Consider the following 20584-nt stretch of genomic DNA (forward strand, 5'->3'; position numbering starts at 1 on the left):
TATTGTTCTTTACAGCATCGGACTTTACTTCCATCACCAGTCTCATCCACAACTAGGCATTGTTTTCACTTTGGCTCCATCTCTTCATTCTTTCTGGAGTTATTTCTCCACTCTCTTCCAGTAGCGTATTGGGCACCAATCTACCTGGGAAGTTTATCTTTCAGTGTCAGTCTTTTTGCCTTTTCATACTGTTCATGGGGTTGGTTCTCAAGGCAAGAATACTGAAGTGGTTTGCCATTCCCTTCTCCAGTGGACCATGTTTAGTCAGAACTCTCCACCATGACCTGTCCATCTTGGGTGGCCCTACATGGCATGGCTCATAGTTTCACTGAGTTAGACAAGGCTGTGGTCTGTGTGATCAGTTTGTTTAGTTTTCTGTGACTAAAACATCATGTATTTAAAATGTATGACATACAGTAGACATTCAACATGTGGCTACTCTTATTATTACTGCATAGAATGCCCCAAAGTAATCTGCAAAATTAAATTTTAATGATTATTTGTATAATTATTTCTCTGATGAAAATAATTATTTATTAGTGTCCATTGCTTTGTATTTAACTTATATGTTAATATATGAAATCTCCACTAATAAGTTTTATTTTATATTTCTACCTTCAGTAACTCAAAGTGCTTATACATTTATGAGTACATTTAGTTTCATAACATCATGGAGTGCAAGGAGGAAGCAGAGTTATGGTTTTTATTTCGCAATAAATATTTTTAGGTGAGGGCTTCCCCAGTGGCTCAGCAGCAAAGAATCCATCTGTCGATGCAGGAGACGCAGGTTTGATACCTGGGTCAGGAAGATCCCCTGGGTAAGGAAATGGCAACCCACTCCAGGATTCTTGTCTGGAGAGTCCCATGGACAGAGGAGCCTGGTGGCTACAGTCCATGGGGTGGCAAAAAAAGAGTCAGACATGACATAGTGACTAAACAACAATAATAATTCTTGGGAAAGACTCAGGTAAACAACTTCTTTAAGGTCAGTGTGGTGCCTGGGACTTCAATCCACATCTCTCAATCCCTTCTCAGCTTAAGTAGAAGCCAAATCTCATTTCTCAGGGCCTTCTTGCTTTCCTCAATTTTTATTTTCTATATCTGATCTTACATTTAGGAGGACATGGGGACAGAGCCAAGATTCAACATCAGTTTACAAGGTTACCTTCTTGTTTTGCTCAACAAATAGAGACGTCAGGAAGGTACACAAGCCTGGCACCAAGCAGCCCTGGGCGATGAATCCAAGCTTTAGTTCAGCAAAGCAGATGATGTTGTCCCCAGCGTTCCAGTTCCAGCTGGGGATCTTTGGCAGAAAGGCCTGTTTCCAGGTAGAAAGTAAGAGAAACAGTCTCATGGACACAGAAAACAAGCCAGTAACAAGCTAGTGGCTATCAGTGGGTAAAGGGAGGGAATGACAAGACAGGGGCAGGGAATTCTCTTAACACCAACTGCTATGTATAAAGTAGATAAGCAAGGATATGCTGTATGGCAGAGTGAAATATAGCCATTATTCTGAAATAACTTTAAATAGAGTATAATCTATAAAAATATTGACTTACTACATCATTTCACAACATATACAAATATTGAATACTGTACACCAGAAACCAAAATGACATTTTACATCAACTGTTCTTCAACAAAACAAAGTATTGCTGTCTATTTCTCCCTTTAGATTTCTTCACTTTTGCTTTATAAATTTAGGTCCTCCTATGTTGGTGTCATAAATAATTACAAAAGTTATATCTTCTTGCTGGATTGACTCCTTTATCATATGTAATGCTCTTCTTTTAATCTGATTAAAGTCTTTGTTTTAAAGTCTATCTTGTCTGATACAGGTACAGCTTCTTCAGATTTATTTTGTTCTCCACCAGCATGTAATGTATTTTTCCATCCCCTCATTTTCAGTCTTGTGTGTGTCCTTATTTCTCCTTTTCATTAGTTTTTTTTTTTTCTGAGGTTTAATCTTATTCTTTTCTTTGAAACATAGTCCTCTGTTTCTTCCTTTTATTTGACTCTCTGTGTCGGTTTCTATGCATCAGATAAAATAGCCATCTCTCCTAGTCCTGAATGAGTGGACTTGTGCAGTAGATGAATCTCATTGTTCAACCCTGCCCTAGCCCTTGGCTGTCTCTTAAACCTTTGTCACTGTCCAACCTGACTACTTATTTTAGTGGCTCTCAATATTTAAGACTGTGTCAAGACCTGTTGGTGACCCGAACGGAAGGATCTGAGTCAGCATCTAAATTCACGATGACCGGATTCCAGACCATCAGGCAGCTTTTAAAGTATATAAACATAACTCTTGCCAAATTGACATTTTTATGTGATTAATAATCTTAATAAGATTCCCAATTTCACCTACAACTGGCAAAAACCTTTTGTGTGTAGACCCACTAGAAAATAGTAAGTTCATATATTACTTGGAGGAACTAAGGTTCATCTAGGTCTGTAGACCAAAATAGGAGGAGACTGAACAGGCTATAATGTTGCAATACCTTGTTATGGGACTGAAGTATCTGTATGATGACCCTGGTGTTAGGGTAATAGTTCTTGATAGAGAGCACCCTACATAAACAACAAATATTCTCATTAGTGATGTGCCATGTCTAACATCTTTGTAATATAATTCAATTCAAAGTTAAACTGATGTGTGCATAAGTACAGGAAAAGCACATATTACAAAGTTCTTTGTTATGATCTTTAATTGCATACATGTGGAAGAATACTATGATTTTAGTGACTTAGCAAATTATATCTATGGTAAGGCCAGCTCTTGGTATTAATAGCTGTGGTCATCTGGGACCAATTCTTGAGGAGGAGTAGCTTTCAAACTCAAACACATTAATTAAAAAAAAAAAAGGGACCAAATTGCTATCATTGAAGTAGCTCATAGACTGTCTAACACAATTTTCTCAAAATAACTTTTACAAAATAAGAAACTAAGATCCTTCTCATATTTACTGCATAGCTGTTCCTTGCTTTTTGTAGAGTCACCTTCAGCTATATACATTTATTTTGCTCTGAGCGCCAACAGGTTGTCTGGATTAGGTTCAATGGCATTGCATTTAAATCTGTTACCACAAATTAAGCTCCTGCTCATGGATAGTTCAGTTCAGGATGGTAACACTATCCATAGCCATCTTGAAAATACGGCCAAAAGTCAAAAGTGCACCATATTGAACCACACAGAACCTTTCACTAAGACTCCTAGAAAAAAACCCCAGTAAATAAAGTCTCTGAATAAGGTTCACAAATCACACATGCTATCTTTATTTTTGAGATGACGTTAGTGAGAAAGGCGCTATCTGAACAGTTTATCAGTTATCTGTATGTTTGCTTTTTAAATTTACATAGCTGTTATTCATATAAAACTATAGGAAAGTAAGTGGAAAAGCACATCAACATACAGGAAACTCTATTTTGACTTCCTTTTTCATACATCTGCTGTCTCTGGGGGCAAAAAATAAGGCAGAAACCTGGAATATGATGAATCCTCTGTGCTATGATAGATGACACCTGTTTAGTCCTATGTACTGGGCTTTATTTTAAAGGAGAGAAAATGAAGGCCAGAATCTGAGCATATAAGACACAGCACCGGCTTCTTACCTCATAATGTTTGAAGAGTCTTCAGCATGTGAATCACTGCATAGGGGGTTGGCTATGATCAGGCACGCTTCTGCAGAGTCCACCTATTCTTCAAGATGAAACGGCAGTCACCTTGTTAATTGCACGGGCCATGCTTGCCTGTTCCCATTTGGGCTTTTCTTAGGGTTCTGTTACCTGGTGCATGCTCAGTCACGCAGTCATGTCTTGACTCTTTGCAACCCCGTGGATGGTAGCCCTCAAGGCTCCTCTGTCCATGGAACTTCCCAGGCCAGAATAGTGGAGTAGGTGGCCCTGGAGTAGAAGATCCCTACTCCAGGGATCTTCCTGAACCTGGAACTGAACCTGGATATCGCACATCTCCTGCATAGCAGGTAGATTCTTTATCACTGAGCCACCTTGACAGCCCATGGTTTTGTCATAGAATTCCAATGAGAGAGAGAGTGCACTTGAGAAGGACTGGTGATAAGGATACCTGAGAGAGGCACCTTAGATGGATCAGGGTCCCTGACACAGATGCAGATTGCTTTAAAATGGGAATAGTGCATAGTGATATTTCTCCTATCATCCAAAAACATCAATTTATGAGCAGTGATGAGCAATAAGACCTTTTAAGCAATTGCATGAGCAATAAGACCTTTTAAGCAATTGCCTTTCAGTTTAGCAAAAAAATAAATAAATAAATACTGAAGAGGTTCTTATCCCAAGTTGCAGGAAGGAGAAAGATTATTTCGCCTGTGTCAGTTTTTGCTTCACTTCTTTGTGTTGACTCTGTAAATCTCTGCTTTAAAAACTGAAGCTTTTGGTATATATGATTCTGTGAAACCTAAAACATGAAAGGATGCTGGCCTTGGCCTTAAATGAAAGATATCTGGAGGGTTTGTATCTGTCTTAATCTCAGCCTAAATGGGATCTCTGCTATCTTCATTCATGCCCTTTCTATGAGAGGACATATCAGTGTGTTTAAGAGAAGTTGGTGAAAGCTGACAGACTCCTAGAAATGTGTCATCTGGTAAGAATCCTACTTGGATAGAAAGATCTAACATACTTCTGCTATCCACAACTTTTCCAGATCTATTAGAACAATAAAATAAGACTGTTGTAGACAGAGATTTCAGTGAAATAAAAATTTAAAATGTAAGTGTATGTAAACAGTGAGGTCAACTTGGTATTTGTCAAGAGGGATTTGAAGGCCAATTGCTAACATTTCCTCTACGATCAGTTTCTTAAGTTGAAGAAGTTGTATTTACTCCAGTTAAGAGTCTGGAGTAATACCTTTGGGAAGACCAACACACTATCATCTTAATTGTTGTAGCTTAGGCACCCCACTCCAGTACTCTTGCCTGGAGAACCCCAGGGACGGGGGAGCCTGGTGGGCTGCCGTCTATGGGGTCGCACAGAGTTGGACACGACTGAAGCGACTTAGCAGCAGCAGCAGCAGCAGCAGCGGGAAAATGACAAGGAGGAAAAGAACTAGATCTTACCGCAACTCGCCTCAGATCCTCCCACTTGAGTGCAGACCCAGAAATGAAGGTTGTATAGGCCATGTGGCGCTTAAATATGGTTTCCAATTCCAACGAAGGAGGGACCCTGGACAGAGGATGCCGGGCCAAAGACGGAAAAAGAAGAGTGGCTTCGGTTTAGAGACCATTGTATTATTTAGTGCATTTAATAAAAACCCTAATATTCTTGGAAAATATACATCTTCCATTACTAATCCCCATGCTCAGGTGATGTTGATACCATTAGCCTAATTCTAGGAATGGGTCTTGAGCTCAGGTACATCAATCATAGTGATGTGAAAAGATACAAATTGGATTAATACAAAAAAAAAAAAAAGAATTACTAAGAACAAGGAAGTTCAGGATTAAATGAGAATATTTCAATTATTCAAAAAGACACAGCATTTTAAAACAACTAAATAAAATAGTTTCTAAATATGTAAATATTTTAACAAAATTGGAGACACAAATAGATGAATCTGCCACTGTAATAAAATATCTCAATGCATCTTCTCAATTATTGATGGATCAAAGGGGAAAATGATAATCGTTTGATATTTATAAATTCTGCAAACAACTTTAGAATATTTTTCATTTTTGTTGAGGCAAAATTGACAATTAAAATTGTAAAATATTTAGTGAATCTGCCTGCAGTGTGGGAGACCTGAGTTTGATCCCTGGGTTGGGAAGATCCCCTGAAGATGGGAAAGGGTACCCACTCCAGTACTCTGGCCTGGAGAATTCCATGGACTGTACAGTCTGTGGGGTCGCAAAGAGTCAGATACAATTGAGCAACTTTCACTTTTTCACTTTAGTGTATGACATGATTTGATAGATGTATATACTGTGAAAGACTCCTCCCACTGAGTTAATTAACACATTCATCACACCTCACGCATTCACCTTTTGTGGGGGTGATGACATTTAAATTCTACTGTCTTAGCAAATTTCAATTATACAATAGTGTTATCAACTATGAGCACCATGTTTTATGTTAGATCCTCAGACTTTATTCATCTGTACCCTTTTACCAAATCTCTCCCTATTTCTCCCAATTCCCAACCCTTGGCAAACCATCTCTCCACTTTGTTTATGTAAGGGTGACTTTTTTTTAGATTTCAGATATAAGTGATAACATGTTCTAATTTAACAATATGGATGAAAGGAAGATTAATATACAAAAGTCAATTTGCTTTTTTATACCAAAAGCAAAAACTAGAAAATACAGTTAATAAGACACTGTTTCCAATAGTATCAGAAAATATTAATTACCTATAAAATATGTCATATGCATTTATTACAATATAAATATATAAATTATATAATATATAATAAACATCAGCAAGCTAGGAAATTTTGCAATATTATTAAGAAACACTAATTGAGAACTACATAAATAGATAACCATAAGTTATCTTAGAGTTAGAAATAGAAGTCAGAGTTAGAAATTGAAACACAAAGAAGTAAATTTTGAGTTAAAAATTCAATGAGATTCTCATCAATTTCTGCAGTTTTTCATAGTTCATGATAAAATGATTATAAAAATTATATGGAAGATAAAGGGCCAAGAAGAGCTTGTCAATTATTGAATAAAGATAAGCAAGGAGGAAAAACTTGCCCTAGGATATATAAGGATTAATTATGAACCTTAGTAATTAAAAAAGTATAGAATTAATGCAGTGACAGATAAACTGATAAAAAAAAAACAAAAACAGAAGAGATCTATTCATACTGGCAGCATGTCAGATCAGTGAGGGGAAAAGGATCCATTCAAAAACTAGCATTGATAAAATCAGTGTCTATGAAAAAAGATGAAATTTTATTCATGTGTCATGTCACACAAAAACCAAATTCCAGTAGAATTAGGAATTTAAAACAAAAAAAAAAAATTCTTTATAGGAAATGCAGTTAATTATCTTATTTAAAGGGACTTCCCTGGTGGTCCAATGGCTAAAACTCTGAGCTCCTGACACAGGAGGCCTGGGTTTGATCCCTGGTCAGGGAACTAGATCCTACATGCGGCAACTAAGAGCTCACACGCTGCAACTAAAAAGACCCCCAATGCTGCGACTAAGATCTGGTACAGCCAAATAAATAAATAAAAATAAATACTTTAAAAATCTTTTAAATACTGGGATAGGGAAAAATTCTAAGCAAAAACTAAAAAGTTTTTAAATATAGTTGAAAATATTGAAAATATGAACTATAATATTAAAACCTTTTGAATATCAAAATACATCTAATACTCTGAGAAAAGACAAGTTACAAACTGGAAGAATATGGCTACAGTTCACGTCATTGATGAAGAATTAGTGTCAGAATATTTTAAGCTCTCCTAGAAATTATGTGGAGAAGGCAATGGCACCCCACTCCAGTACTCTTGCCTGGAGGATCCCATGGACGCAGGAGCCTGGTAGGCTGCAGTCCATGGAGTTGCGAGGAGTCGGACACGACTGAGCGACTTCCCTTTCATTTTTCACTTTCATGCATTGGAGAAGGAAATGGCAACCCACTCCAGTGTTCTTTCCTGGAGAATCCCAGGGATAGAGGAGCCTGATGGGTTGCTCTCTATGGGGTCGCACAGAGTTGGACACGACTGAAGCGACTTAGCAGCAGTAGCAGAAATTAAGTAAGAAAAACCCCCACCAACAATCCAGTAAGAAAATGGGCAAAATGCATGGATAGGCATTTTACAGAAAGATGAAACACGTGTGGGTAATGAACATGAAGAGAAACTGCACTCTTCATGATAAGGGGCATGTAAATCAAAACCACAATGATATTCCACTTTACATTGATTGCATTGCAAAGATGAAAAAGTATGACCATGTCAACTGTTAGAAAAGAGCACACATGTTTAGATACACAAAGTCCCTTACACATTGCCAATAAGCTTCAAACATGGTGTAAACACTTGGCAAAACACGCTGTTATCTCCTAAAATGAACATTCACGTTTTTTTATACCATTAAACCTCCACCGCTCCTCCCCCCACACACTTAGACACTCTTGCACAGGTCCACCAAGAGCCATACACAGGCCATGTTAATAACAAAACTACTTCCACCAGAAAAATCTAGAAACAACTCAAATCACACCAAGAGTGGATAAATCAAGTTTACTCTGTCAATGAAATCATATAACAAAGAAAAAAAAAGTAAAAGTGTTAGCTGCTCAGTCGTGTTCGACATTTTGCAACCCTATGGACTATAGCCCTCCAGGCTCCTCTGTCCATGGAATTCTCCAGGCAAGAATACTGGAGTGGGTAGCCATTCCCTTCTCCAAACACCAGTTAACTATAGCAACACTCAGAAATATGGTTGTATCTTAGAAATATAAAATAAGGAGAGTCTGCTGCTGCTGCTGCTGCTGCTAAGTCACTTCAGTCATGTCTGACTCTGTGCGACCTCATAGACGGCAGCCCACCAGGCCCCGCTCTCCCTGGGATTCTCCAGGCAAGAACACTGGAGTGGGTTGCCATTTCCTTCTCCAATGCATGAAAGTGAAAAGTGAAAGGGAAGTCGCTCAGTCATGTCTGACTCTAGCGACCCCATGAACTGCAGCCTACCAGGCTCCTCTGTCCATGGGATTTTCTAGGCAAAAGTACTGGAGTGGGGTGCCATTGATGTAATAAAACTACAGGAGAGATAAAGAATGATAATAATGATGGACAAAAAACTGAGAGCAGGATGAAATGTGGGAAAGACCATATAGTTAGATATAGATTGTGTCCTAAATTTTGTCTTGATGGTGACTTCATACATGCTGTGCTGGGCTAAGTCATTTCAGTTGTGGCAACTCTTTGCAACCCTATGGACTGCAGCCTGCCAGGCTCCTCTATTCATGGGGATTCTCCAGGCAAGAATACTGGAGTGGGTTGCATGCCCTCCTCCATGGGATCTTCCTGACCCAGGATTGAACCCACATCTCTTATGTCTCCTGCATTGGTAGGGGGTTCTTTACCACTAGCAGCACCTAGGAAGCCTGGTGAGCTCATGTACTGGGGCTTAGAACATTATTAAAACGAACTAATCAGAAAAATAAATAACCAAAATGTGCTTATGTATAAGTCAGTTACTAAGGTTGTTGTAAGAATTATGATAAATCCAATTCCAATTTCTCGACACTGAGAAAGAAAACTAAATCTGATCATGTCATCCCTCTGCTCAAAATCACCAAGAATTCAGAACTGACTTGGAGAAAAGACAACTTCCTTAAAGCCAAATCCTTACGATAGACTATATAACACTTTTATCATCTGGCCCACTACCAACTGCAGTATTTTGAAATTCTCTGAGTAAAAGAGAATTATCAATCCTCTTGACTAAAACTTCCTTTGTTCCCTTAAAACATATGTGGACAAGTGAGAGCTTTGCATATTCCCATATATTAAATATCACTAGAGCTGGAACTTCTGTTTCCAGGAACAGTAAATTAGGTAACTTCAGCCAGTCTTCTACTAAGGATATATAAAAATACTAAATGAAATATGAAAACATCTCCTAATAAATCATAAGAGATAAAACCAGACCATGAATAATTACCAGGCCAAAATTGAGAACAAATCAAGGTCTTAGAGGTTAAGTCTGGTTTTGTTTTTCTTCCCCCCCACCACTGAAAGCACTGAGTAATTCAGAAGAAGCACCAACCAAAATGAGCTAACATATAGCTGATTCATTTTGCTGTAAAGTAGAAACTAACACAACATTGTAAAGCAACTATATGCCAATAAAATTAATTTTAAAAATTCCTATAAGGTTGAAAAAGAATAAATAAGTAAAATAAACATGGGAACCATGCTATTACCATGCTAAAGGTCAGCTGGTGATATCACAGGGCAAAGTGTCCAAAAAACCCCAGCTCTGCTGATGCACAAAATGAAGCCTTTGGTAACGCCTCCAAATTTTAACCTGGCATAACTGAAGTATGGACACATAGAAGTGTAAAACTGAATGAGCAGTTTTCAGATGGACTTCCATTCTTAGTTTGTCGCCTGCACGTACAGAGAGCCTCAAGCCTTGAATTTGGATTTATGTGGTCTGGAGGCAGACGTGCCCCATTGTACTTGGAAGAAGTAAAGAAATATCCTTTCTGTAAGAATGTAATATTTTTCTAGGCCACAAGGTATCTACATATATTTTTTAACATAAGAGTCAGCACATAGTCTATGATAAGAAAGCACGCAAAGAAAACAAGATACTATGTGTAACATCCAGTACAAATAACTGACAATAAAAACCAAAGACTTACTGACAAATACACACTGTTGATACTATGTATAAAATAGGTAACGAATAAGAACATACTCTAGAGCACAGGGAACACTACACTGTGGTGATCTGAACTGGAAGGAAGTCCAAAGGGAAGTGGATACATGTACATATATAGCTGCTTCATTTTGCTGTAAAGTAGAAACTAACGCAGCATTGGAAAGTAACTATATGCCAATAAAATTAATTTTAAAAATTCCTATAAGATTGAAAAATAATAAATAAAATAAACGTGTGAAACATGCTATCACCGTGCTAAAGGTCAGCTGGAAAAAAAAATAAAAACTCTAGGCATCAAATTACTAGTCACAAATTACAACATAATTATATTTATTTTATTGAAATAAATGATAATCCTGGAACACAAGAATCTAAAAACAGAATATCTGAAACAGAACCAGATAGAAACTCTAGAAAACTAAAAAATACAATAACTGAAATGAAAAACTCAATGAGTGGGTTTGTAAACAGATTAAACACAAAGAGAGAAGTAGTAAACTGGAAGGTAGGTCAGAATAAATTATCCAGAATGTAATACCGAGATGCAAAAAAGAAGGGAAATATAAAAAAGAAGATAAGAAATATATTTGGTACAGTGAAGAAAAAGAACTAATACACTTATAATTGAATCCCCAGGAAAGGAGGATGAAGAACATAGTGACAAGGGCAATATTTGAAGAAATAATTGAGAATCTGCCAAAAATGGTGCAAAACACTGATCCGGAGACTCAGAAAGATTCACGAATACCAAGCACAATCAGTTCAGTTCAGTCACTCAGTCGTGTCTGACTCTTTGCAACCCCATGGACTGCAGCACGCCAGGCCTCCCTGTCCATCACCAACTCCCAGAGTTTACTCAAACTCGTGTCCAAGCACAATAAATTATCAGAAATTCAAATCTACACACATCATAGTCAAAATATAACATACTTTCATATTAAGTACTACATATAATCTTTTATGAATCTACCTGCAATGCTGGAGACCCTGGTTTGATCCCTGGGTCAGGAAGACCCTCTGGAGAAGGAATAGGCTACCCACTCCAATATTCTTGGGCTTCCCTGGTAGCTCAGATCATAAAGAATGCACCTGTGATGTGCAAGACCTGGGTTTGATCCCTGGGTCGGGAAGATCCCCTGGAGAAGGAAAGGCTGCCCACTCCAGTATTCTCGCCTGGAGAATTCCACAGACAGAGGAGCCTGACAGGCTACAGTCCATGGGGTTGCAAAGAGTTGGTCACAACTGAGCGACTTTCACTTTCACTATGATCTTTTAAGAAGATAATTCATTAAAGATCATTGAACAGACTTCTTAATAGCAATAACAAAACCAGGAAATCAACAGAATAATACTTCATGGTTCTCCAGGATGAAAGGTAGAGGCTTAAAGCCCTATATTCATAAAATCATCTTTCAAGAATGAGAACAAAATCAAGATGTCTTTACATTTAAATAAAAGAATTTGTTACTGGCAGATCTATATTTAATTCAGGATAAAAATGGGGGGGGGTGGAGCATAATGGAAACCAATATGAAGAAGAATATGTATATATATGTATAACTTAATCACCTTGCTGTACACCAGAAACTAATACAATGCTATCAATCAACTACACTCCAATTTTTTTAAAAAGGGGCAGGATAACAGTAATTTCATAAGAAGGAATCCAAATGGCTTATACATTTGAATATATTCTTGACCTCATTACCAACCAGAAAAACGAGATGAAAAACCACAATATGAGACAATGTCTTACAAATGCTATTCTGAAGAATGAATGGCTCAAATGAAGAAGACTGATGTATCCAAGCATCAGGTAGGGTGGGAAGTTAAATTTTAACTGGTAGTAAGGCTACAGGGCAGCAGGCACTCTCAGGGCTGCTGGGGAAGTGCAGACAAGACAGAAAAAGCATTCTGGACGACTGACAGTTCTATTACAGGAAGATTTAGTACCCTGCAGCTTTACTCCTGGGGACCAGGGCACATATACAAGAACTTTCAAAGCAACATTCTTCATAATAGCCGAAATTGAGGAGAAATGTCAACCAACAGTAGAACTGATTAAGAAAAATTGTGGTGTAATCACGTAATGGAATGCTTTACCACACAGCAATGAAAATGAATAGGTACCGCTATACCCAGCTGCAACAAGGATGGATCTCACAACCGCAATATTGAGGTAAATCAATCTGTATCCCATTTTTGTGAGTTTAAAAACAGGAAAAATGTCAGGAGATATGAATTAATAAATGTAAGGTATCAAGTCAAAATCATAATTACCTCTAGGAGCTAAAGATGGGGCAAGAGTTGGGGAGGGTTTTGCTGCAAAGCTGGCAATAGAATATATCTTGATTTTGGTGATGGTTACATGGATGTTTGCATCACAATAATTCATTTTAATGTACACTGTAATTCTGTGTAATTTTCTGAGTTATAATTTAGGATAAAGAGTTTTAAACATGGTACTTAATTATTATCTATGCTCCAATGACCCATGCACAACTCTTGGGAATTTTTCACTTAACTTTTACTCTTATGAAATTATTTAATGTTGAAGAAATTAGAAAATATTTATTGCTACGCATGTGATGTGGATATTGGAAAATATTTAATGATACACATATGAAAACAAGGTGACCACTACATACTAAAAAAAACAAAAAACAAATTTGAGGAAATGTACTATTATCATAAAACCAACATTTATTAGCCATAATGATATAAAGACTCATTGCTGCTGTAATTACAAATTAGAAGATAACTCTGTTAGAACAAGTGAAGGAGACAAAGTGGTGCAGAAGGCTGAATAATATTCATCTGAAAAATATCAGGTGATGAGTAAATAACGTGTACAACTGAGGAGTCCAAAGAGTGATAAAACATAAATTTAAACTTAAAAGAAATATTAAATCTGAAAGAGGTTAATTATCTCTGAGTAGTAAGGCTGGAAAAAATTGTAAGGGCTTAAATATTTGGTAGTAAGCATTGAAGTTTCAGTATAATGGTCAGCTGGTGCAAAGAGCTGACTCGTTGGAAAAGGCTTTGATGCTGGGGAAGACTGAAGGCAAAAGGAAATGGGGGCAACAGAGGATGAGATAGTTAGACAGCATCACCAGCGCAATGGACATGAGTTTGAGCAAACTCAGGGAGACAGTGAAGGACAGGAAGCCTGGTGTGCTGCAGTTCGTGGGGATGCAGAGTGGAACACGACTTAACAACTGAACAACAACATTTTGCTATTGATGTGCATATTCATATGTTGCCTTCTGGAGCAGTACTATCTTCTGGATTCCCACATGGATCTGCTCCACCCCCCAGTGATTGTTGAATTAGGTGTCTCTTACATGTAATGACAATGCGCCTGTGTGTACACGGTTTTCCTTTATCCAGATCAGCATTACGGTACCTTTCCAATCTGACAACTGATATTATTTTTTGGTTCTAGGAAGTTTTTACTTTTTCATTTAATTGTGAAAAATTGCACGTATACAAAGTACATAGGATGTATACATTCAATACAAAGAATAACAAATCAATATTTATGTTTGACTGAGCTCAGCTGGGTAAGTCTTCTGCTCCATGTGGTTTCATTGGAGTCAAGTATGTGACTGTGTTTAGCTGAGAACCCTAGTGGGAAGAATTTCTGAAAAAGTATCACTTACATGTCCATTAGAGCTGAAATTTGTGGCTCAGATGATAGAGAATCTGCCTGTAATACAGAAGACCTGGGTTTGATCCTTGGGTCAGGAAGATCCTCTGGAGAAGGGAATGGCAACCCACTCCAGGATTCTTGCCCAGAGAATTCCCATGGGGTCACAAAGAATTGGACACAACTGAGCAACTAATAAACATACATACACACACAGACACACAACACACACACACGTCCATTCCCTCAGCTGGACTTCTGGAGGAGCTGGCAGCTGGATGGCCCTCATTCCCTTCAGAGCAGCTGAACTTCTTGCATAGTGTTCCATGGCATCAAAATACTGAGTGCAGAAGCGCCCAGGCTTCTTATGGCTTGGTTCTTTAACTGGCTTGGTCATTTACATATATTTCACAGGTAAAATGAGTCAAAAGGCCAGCTCAGATCAAAGAAAGAAGAAAAGAAGACTCCATTCTTGATGGGAGGAAGAGAATGTGTGTAAACAGCTGGGAGGTATTTCTGGTAGTTATTAAAAAAAAAGAAGAAAAAAAAAAAAACTACCACTGTTTTCCCTCTGCTACATTCTCTTTATCAAGTTAAGTCAAGGGCCAGCCCTGACTCACTGAGAGAAACAGTATGAATGTACAGTGAGGAAAGGCAACGTGAACTTTGGCATCAAAGGAAAGTCCACCAGAATCACAGACTGTGATAATCACTTTAAAGTCAACAAATGGAGTGATGAGATAGGAGGATTCCAACAGGCTAACTTAGACAGTTTGGCCAGAGAAGGACTCTGAGTGCTGGGGGATGAAAATAAATCATTCACATCCAGTAGGAGAGCTTCTGAGCAAAAAGAACAGATCAATAAAGTAGCCTTTATAGAAGTTCAAGAGAGACAAGATAGGAACTTTGAATAGGGTTGTAATAGTGGAGCCTGGAGAGCTATATATAGTCCATGGGGTCGAAGAGTCGGACATGACTGAGTAGCTAGCACTTTCACCTTCAGGGCAGACGAAATGATAGCAACAGAATTAGGACATGTGCACGGGGTCTGAGGGAAGAAAAGAATGTCCAAGACTACGCTTAGTTTTCTGTTTTAAGGACTGGCATTGATGAGATGCCACTTGCTGAGATAAGTAATGCTATTTGCTTTCTTTCTTGTTTTATTTTTAATTTGCCTTGTGAGATGGAAAAGCTGGACTTGAGATCATGAATTTACTTTTGAAAATGCTGAGTCTGAGGGGTCTTTGAAACACTGGGATGGAAATATCCAGTAATCTACTAGTTGTGTGACTATGAAGCCACAAAGAATGTCCAATGGGGATATCAATTTTGGAGTCTTCAGAAAGTGAAGTGAAAGTCGCTCAGTTATGTCCGACTCTTTGCGACCCCATGGACTATATAGTCCATGGAACTCTCCAGGCCAGAATACTGGAGTGGGTAGCCTATCCCTTCTCCAGCAGATCTTCCCAACTCAGGAACTGAACCAGGGTCTCCTGCATTGCAAGCAGATTCTTTACTAACTGAGCTATGAAGGGGAGTCTTCAGAATATAGATGTAATTGACAGAGTCTGGACAAGCCACTCCCAATGTTTGGGCCATTTAAGACATTTCAATCATTATCTTGACAAGTACCTACAATAACCTACATTATTCTATGAAAATACAGCAGTGGGTAGAAGATGTAACTTTCCATACATTTAATGATTTCCTCTCTGTCTCAACTGGATTACAATTATTAGCATTTTATCACTGGTTTTAACACTTTGGGTCTTTTGTTTGTTTACTATGTTTTAAATTAGGGGCCTAGCAATGCAAAATTGCTGAAAAGACAGGCATGACAATGATTCTGAAGCAGAACACTTGGCTGTCTATCCGCAGCACCATAAAGGAATTCAGAAGGCTTACTGGTCATCTCATAACCGAGAGCCTAAGGTAACGGTTGGTTGAAGGTGTCATAATGTAAAGAGTACAGTGTTCAACTACGAAAGGCATGAAGAAGACTGAGGTGACCCCACATGCAATCATGGGTAAGACCAAAATGTCATCTCATAGCTGCTTGACTTTAGTGAGTGATCTCTGGATATGGATTGACAATTTAGAAAAATAAAGAAGTTAGTTCTCTACACATTCACATGTGTGCATGCTCAGTTGTGCCTGACTCTTTGCAACCCCTTGGACTGTAGCAGACAAGATTCTTCTGTCTCTGGGATTTACCAGGCAATAATACTGGAGCAGGTTGCCATTTCCTTCTCCATGGGGTCTTTCCAACCCCGGGATTGAATCATGTCTCTTGCATCTCCTGTTATTGGCAGCTGGATTTTTTTTTTAATCACTGAGGCCTCCCTACACATTACACAAAGTCAATTCCAGAAAGCTTAAATACAAAATATTTCAATATAAAAACCTAAAAATGTTAAGAAATAGTTACTTAATTTTAGAACAGACAGATCGAAGAACATCAGAAAGGCAAGAAGTCAAAAGGGAAAGAGTTGATAGATTGGAATCTGTGTAAATTGAATGCTTCTTCATTAAAATAAAAGCACACACAAAAATTAAAAGACAAAGGGGAGGGAAATTTACAACATATGACACAAAGAAGCTACTATAAAAGTATACTAAGTGCTTAAAAGTCAGTAAAGTAACAGATAACCCTCCTTACATAAAAGAAATGAAGAGAATTCCAAAAAAATCAGCAAATCTTCAAAACACAAAAATTGCTCAACCTCATTAGGAACCAAAATTGTAAATACAGAACAATTAGAAACCATTTTGCCTCCTTAAAACTCTTTTTGTGTTAAAAAAGCACTTACCAGTGTTTCACAAAATATTTGACTTGGACTCTGGTCATAAAAAGATAAACCACAAAGAACAAACACATGCCTTCTGCATCCAGCTGAACTTTGCATTTGCAATTCTGAGAACTGACAGAATAATAATCATGAATTGCACCAGACTAGGGCACAAAATTATGGTTATACATAATAATACATGTTATTGTTGTTGTTACTTAGTCACTAAGTTGCTTCTGACTCTGTGTGACCCCACAGACTGCAGCACTCCAGGCTCCCCTGTCCTCCACTCTCTCCTGGAGTTTGCTCAAATTCATGTCCATTGAGTTGGTGATGCTATCTAACCACCTCATCCTCTGGCACTCCCTTATTCTTTTGCCTTCAGCTTTTCGCAGCATCAGTCTTTTTCAATCACTTAAATAATATTAAAACCTGTACAGAAAAAAAATCTGGCAATTTATAGTCCAGAATAATATTTTCATAGGTTAACTCTGGTCATGAACTGCTTTTTCTTTACTTTTTGTTGATTAATTACTTCCTACTTTTAAAGATCAATGGCAGAAGGGCAATTTTCTTCCATTAAAAATATTTGCACATATTTTAAGTGTCCCCCGCTCATGGGCCATACAGATATACTTACTCTCCCAGGAAAACAATCTCAGTGTTGATCTCCCCTGCTTTGTGGCGGAGAAAGTTCCTCAGGAAAGCCATCACACTGTCCACAGTGATGTTTCCACACACCACGATGAACCTAGAGAGTGAGAGCAAGGTGCGGCGGGTCATCCCAGGAACAGTAGCATCTTCCAGTCTAGATTTAGAGATGGACTCTTAGCTTAGACAGCATGTTAAAAAGAAGAGACATTGCTTTGCCAACAAAGGTCTGTCTAGTCAAAGTTATGGTTTTTCCAGTGGTCATGTATGGGTGTGAGAGTTGGGCTATAAAGAAAGCTGAGCACCGAAGAATTGATGCTTTTGAACTGTGGTGTTGGAGAAGACTCTTGAGAGTCCCTTGGACTGCAAGGAGATCCAACCAGTCCATCCTAAAGGAGATCAGTCCTGAATATTCATTGGAAGGACTGATGCTGAAGCTGAAACTCCAGTACTTTGGCCACTTGATTCGAAGACCGACTCATTTGAAAAGACCCTAATGCTGGGAAAGATTGAAGGCGGGAGGAGAAGGGGAAGATAGAGGATGAGATGGTTGGATGGCATCACCGACTCAATGGACATGAATTTGAGTAAACTCCAGGAGTTGGTGATAGACAGGGAGGCCTGGCGTGCTGCGCTCCGTGGGGTTGCAGAGAGTCTGACATGACTGAGCAACTGAACTGAACTGAACTTAGCTTAAACTTAGTTTTAAATAAAGCTGGTATATGTTCCACCAAGATTTTAAATTTAAAAACACCGAAGACTGCATGCTGCTGCTGCTAAGTCACTTCAGTCGTGTCCAACTCTGTGCGACCCCATAGACGGCAGCCCACCAGGCTACCCTGTCCCTGGGATTCTCCAGGCAAGAATACTGGAGTGGGTTGCCATTTCCTTCTCCAATGCATGAAAGTGAAAAGTGAAAATGAAGTCGCTCAGTTGTGTCCGACTCTTAGCGACTCCATGGACTGCAGCCCACCAGGCTCCTCCACCCATGGGATTTTCCAGGCAAGAGTACTGGAGTGGGGTGCCATTGCCTTCTCCGAAAGACTGCATCTCTAATATACAAAAGAAGCCTCAGATTCTGTAGGGAATGATTCTGCACTTTGAATTGCACCTAACTTTTTAGGCATATGAGGACAACTATTGCAACCGCTAGATTTTTCTTGCTTATTTACAACCTATGATGGACTTGCACGTGTGTTCATTACACTTGATTTTCCACTTGACTCCTGATTGGCTGGTGTAGTCTTTTTTCACTGATGAACAACTGATCATTGGAAAGACTCACTGATTTTCCCACAGTCACATGCTATGGTTGAGCAGCACCAGAATCCAGGTTATTTTGGTTTATCTTCTGTATCTAAAAGTACTCAGTAGTCACCAAAAGAGTGAGTCTAGTGGAGAGACATCTCGGAGAGGTCCACAAATCTATGCATGTAACCTTTACAGTGAAAAAGAGCTGTCAGTTTCCTTAGGCTTAGTATACATAAGGAAGCTATTCCACTCCACCTCTATTAGTTATGTAAGAAATCTGAAAGTCTAATTTTAGCCTCAAACTTAAATTTTTCAGACCTCACTGACTGACTTGGCATGTTTTATCCCTTTCTTCAGATGGGCCAGGTCAGATTTTGGCTTATTTAGTTCATTTCATTGTTTTCAATATTTGTTTTTCATTCATCTTGGTTTTTTATTTTCTCTCCCTACTCCTGAGTCAATCTTGGTTTTTATCCAACTGTGTTAAGACATCATTCCATAGGAGCTCATCTCCACTGTGCCTCTTTCCTCAACAGCAGGTAAGCACACTGGAACACAGCATGGCCACTTTCATGTCTGAAAGTGAAAGTTAACTCGCTCAGTCGTGTCCAACTCTTTGCCACCCCGTGGACTGTAGGCCACCAGACTCCTCCATCCATGGGATTCTCCAGGCAAATTTACTGGAGTGGGTTGCCATTTCCTTCTCCAGGGGATCTTCCCAACCCAGGGATCAAACCCCGGTCTCCCGCATTGCAGGCAGGCACTTAAACCTCTGAACCACCAGGGAATTGTTCCAAATTTAAGATCTCCAATTCATTATCTTCTTCTTGTTCAGTCACTAAGTCATGTTCGACTCTCCATGACCTCATGGACTGCAGCACGTCAGGCTTCCCTGTCCTTCACTGTCTCCCAGAGTTTGCTCAAACTCATGTCCATACAGTCAGTGATGCAATCTAACAATCTCATCCTCTGCCACCCCCTTCTCCTCCTGCCTTCAATCTTTCCCAGTATCAGGGTCTTTTCCAATGAGTCGGCACTTTGCATCAGGTGGCCAAAGTACTGGAGTTTCAGCTTCAGCATCAGTCCTTTCAATGAATATTCAGGGTTGATTTCCTTTAGGATTGACTGGTTTGACCTTCCTCTTAGGTGTGAAAAACCATGATGGCAATGGAGGTAACATACATCCACAGAGAAATCGTGTAAAAGTAACTCTGACTCCACTTTGCTCGTGGGAACAAATGGCTGTGGTGTGGACAGAACAGGTAATCTGTGAAGGACTGGAGAAGAGAAATTCCTCCTCACTTGAGCAAACCTCTTTCTGTCATGAGCCCCACAAGCTTTAGGGGAGTTTGGGCTGAGACGATTGAATTGAATTATTTTCAATTCAAACCATGACTTTAACTTGATCCACTATGTAAAATTAGTCATGAGTCAACCACATGATTAGAATGAATAAAACCATTAGTAATGGATCTAAGAGAACAGTCATGATAAGGAATGTGCAAATACTGGCACAATCAACATTTGACACTGAATGACAACATATCTGTGATAATTTTAACTGATTTAATTCTTACATGTCTCTAGATATGTGAATCAAGTGGCAAATATCATCTTCTCGTGGTATCTACTCTAGCACAGCCCTCTTTTAGGGAGTGTGGACCTTGCCCATATATCCACCTAGGCCAGGCAATAGTGTTCAGAAAGAGACAGTGACCAGCAGAGTATCTCAAACTGCAGAAATTATACTCTAAAGCTACTTACTTCTTCCCTTTGACCACTTCATAGGAACTGGTATATTTCCTCTTGTTGGCAAGAAGTTCCACCATTTCGGGCAAGTAGTTGGCGAACAGTACCTACAAATGA

At 38.8% G+C, this 20584-nt stretch overlaps 1 protein-coding gene across 1 annotated transcript in view; it reads right to left on the minus strand.

Moving 5' to 3' along the window:
* Positions 1-20584, minus strand: part of KCNU1 (potassium calcium-activated channel subfamily U member 1) — a 153013-nt gene that overhangs the window by 96149 nt on the left and 36280 nt on the right. Inside the window, exons 9-14 of the mRNA XM_055567104.1 lie at positions 20483-20574; positions 17457-17567; positions 5091-5196; positions 3610-3692; positions 2499-2568; positions 1166-1318 (exon numbers count right to left, since the gene is read on the minus strand). Coding sequence (XP_055423079.1) covers positions 1166-1318; positions 2499-2568; positions 3610-3692; positions 5091-5196; positions 17457-17567; positions 20483-20574 — 615 coding nt within the window. The remainder of the gene's footprint in view (positions 1-1165; positions 1319-2498; positions 2569-3609; positions 3693-5090; positions 5197-17456; positions 17568-20482; positions 20575-20584) is intronic.

Source organism: Bubalus kerabau, chromosome 2, assembly GCF_029407905.1.
Source record: "Bubalus kerabau isolate K-KA32 ecotype Philippines breed swamp buffalo chromosome 2, PCC_UOA_SB_1v2, whole genome shotgun sequence".
Classification (NCBI taxonomy): Eukaryota; Metazoa; Chordata; class Mammalia; order Artiodactyla; family Bovidae; genus Bubalus; species Bubalus kerabau.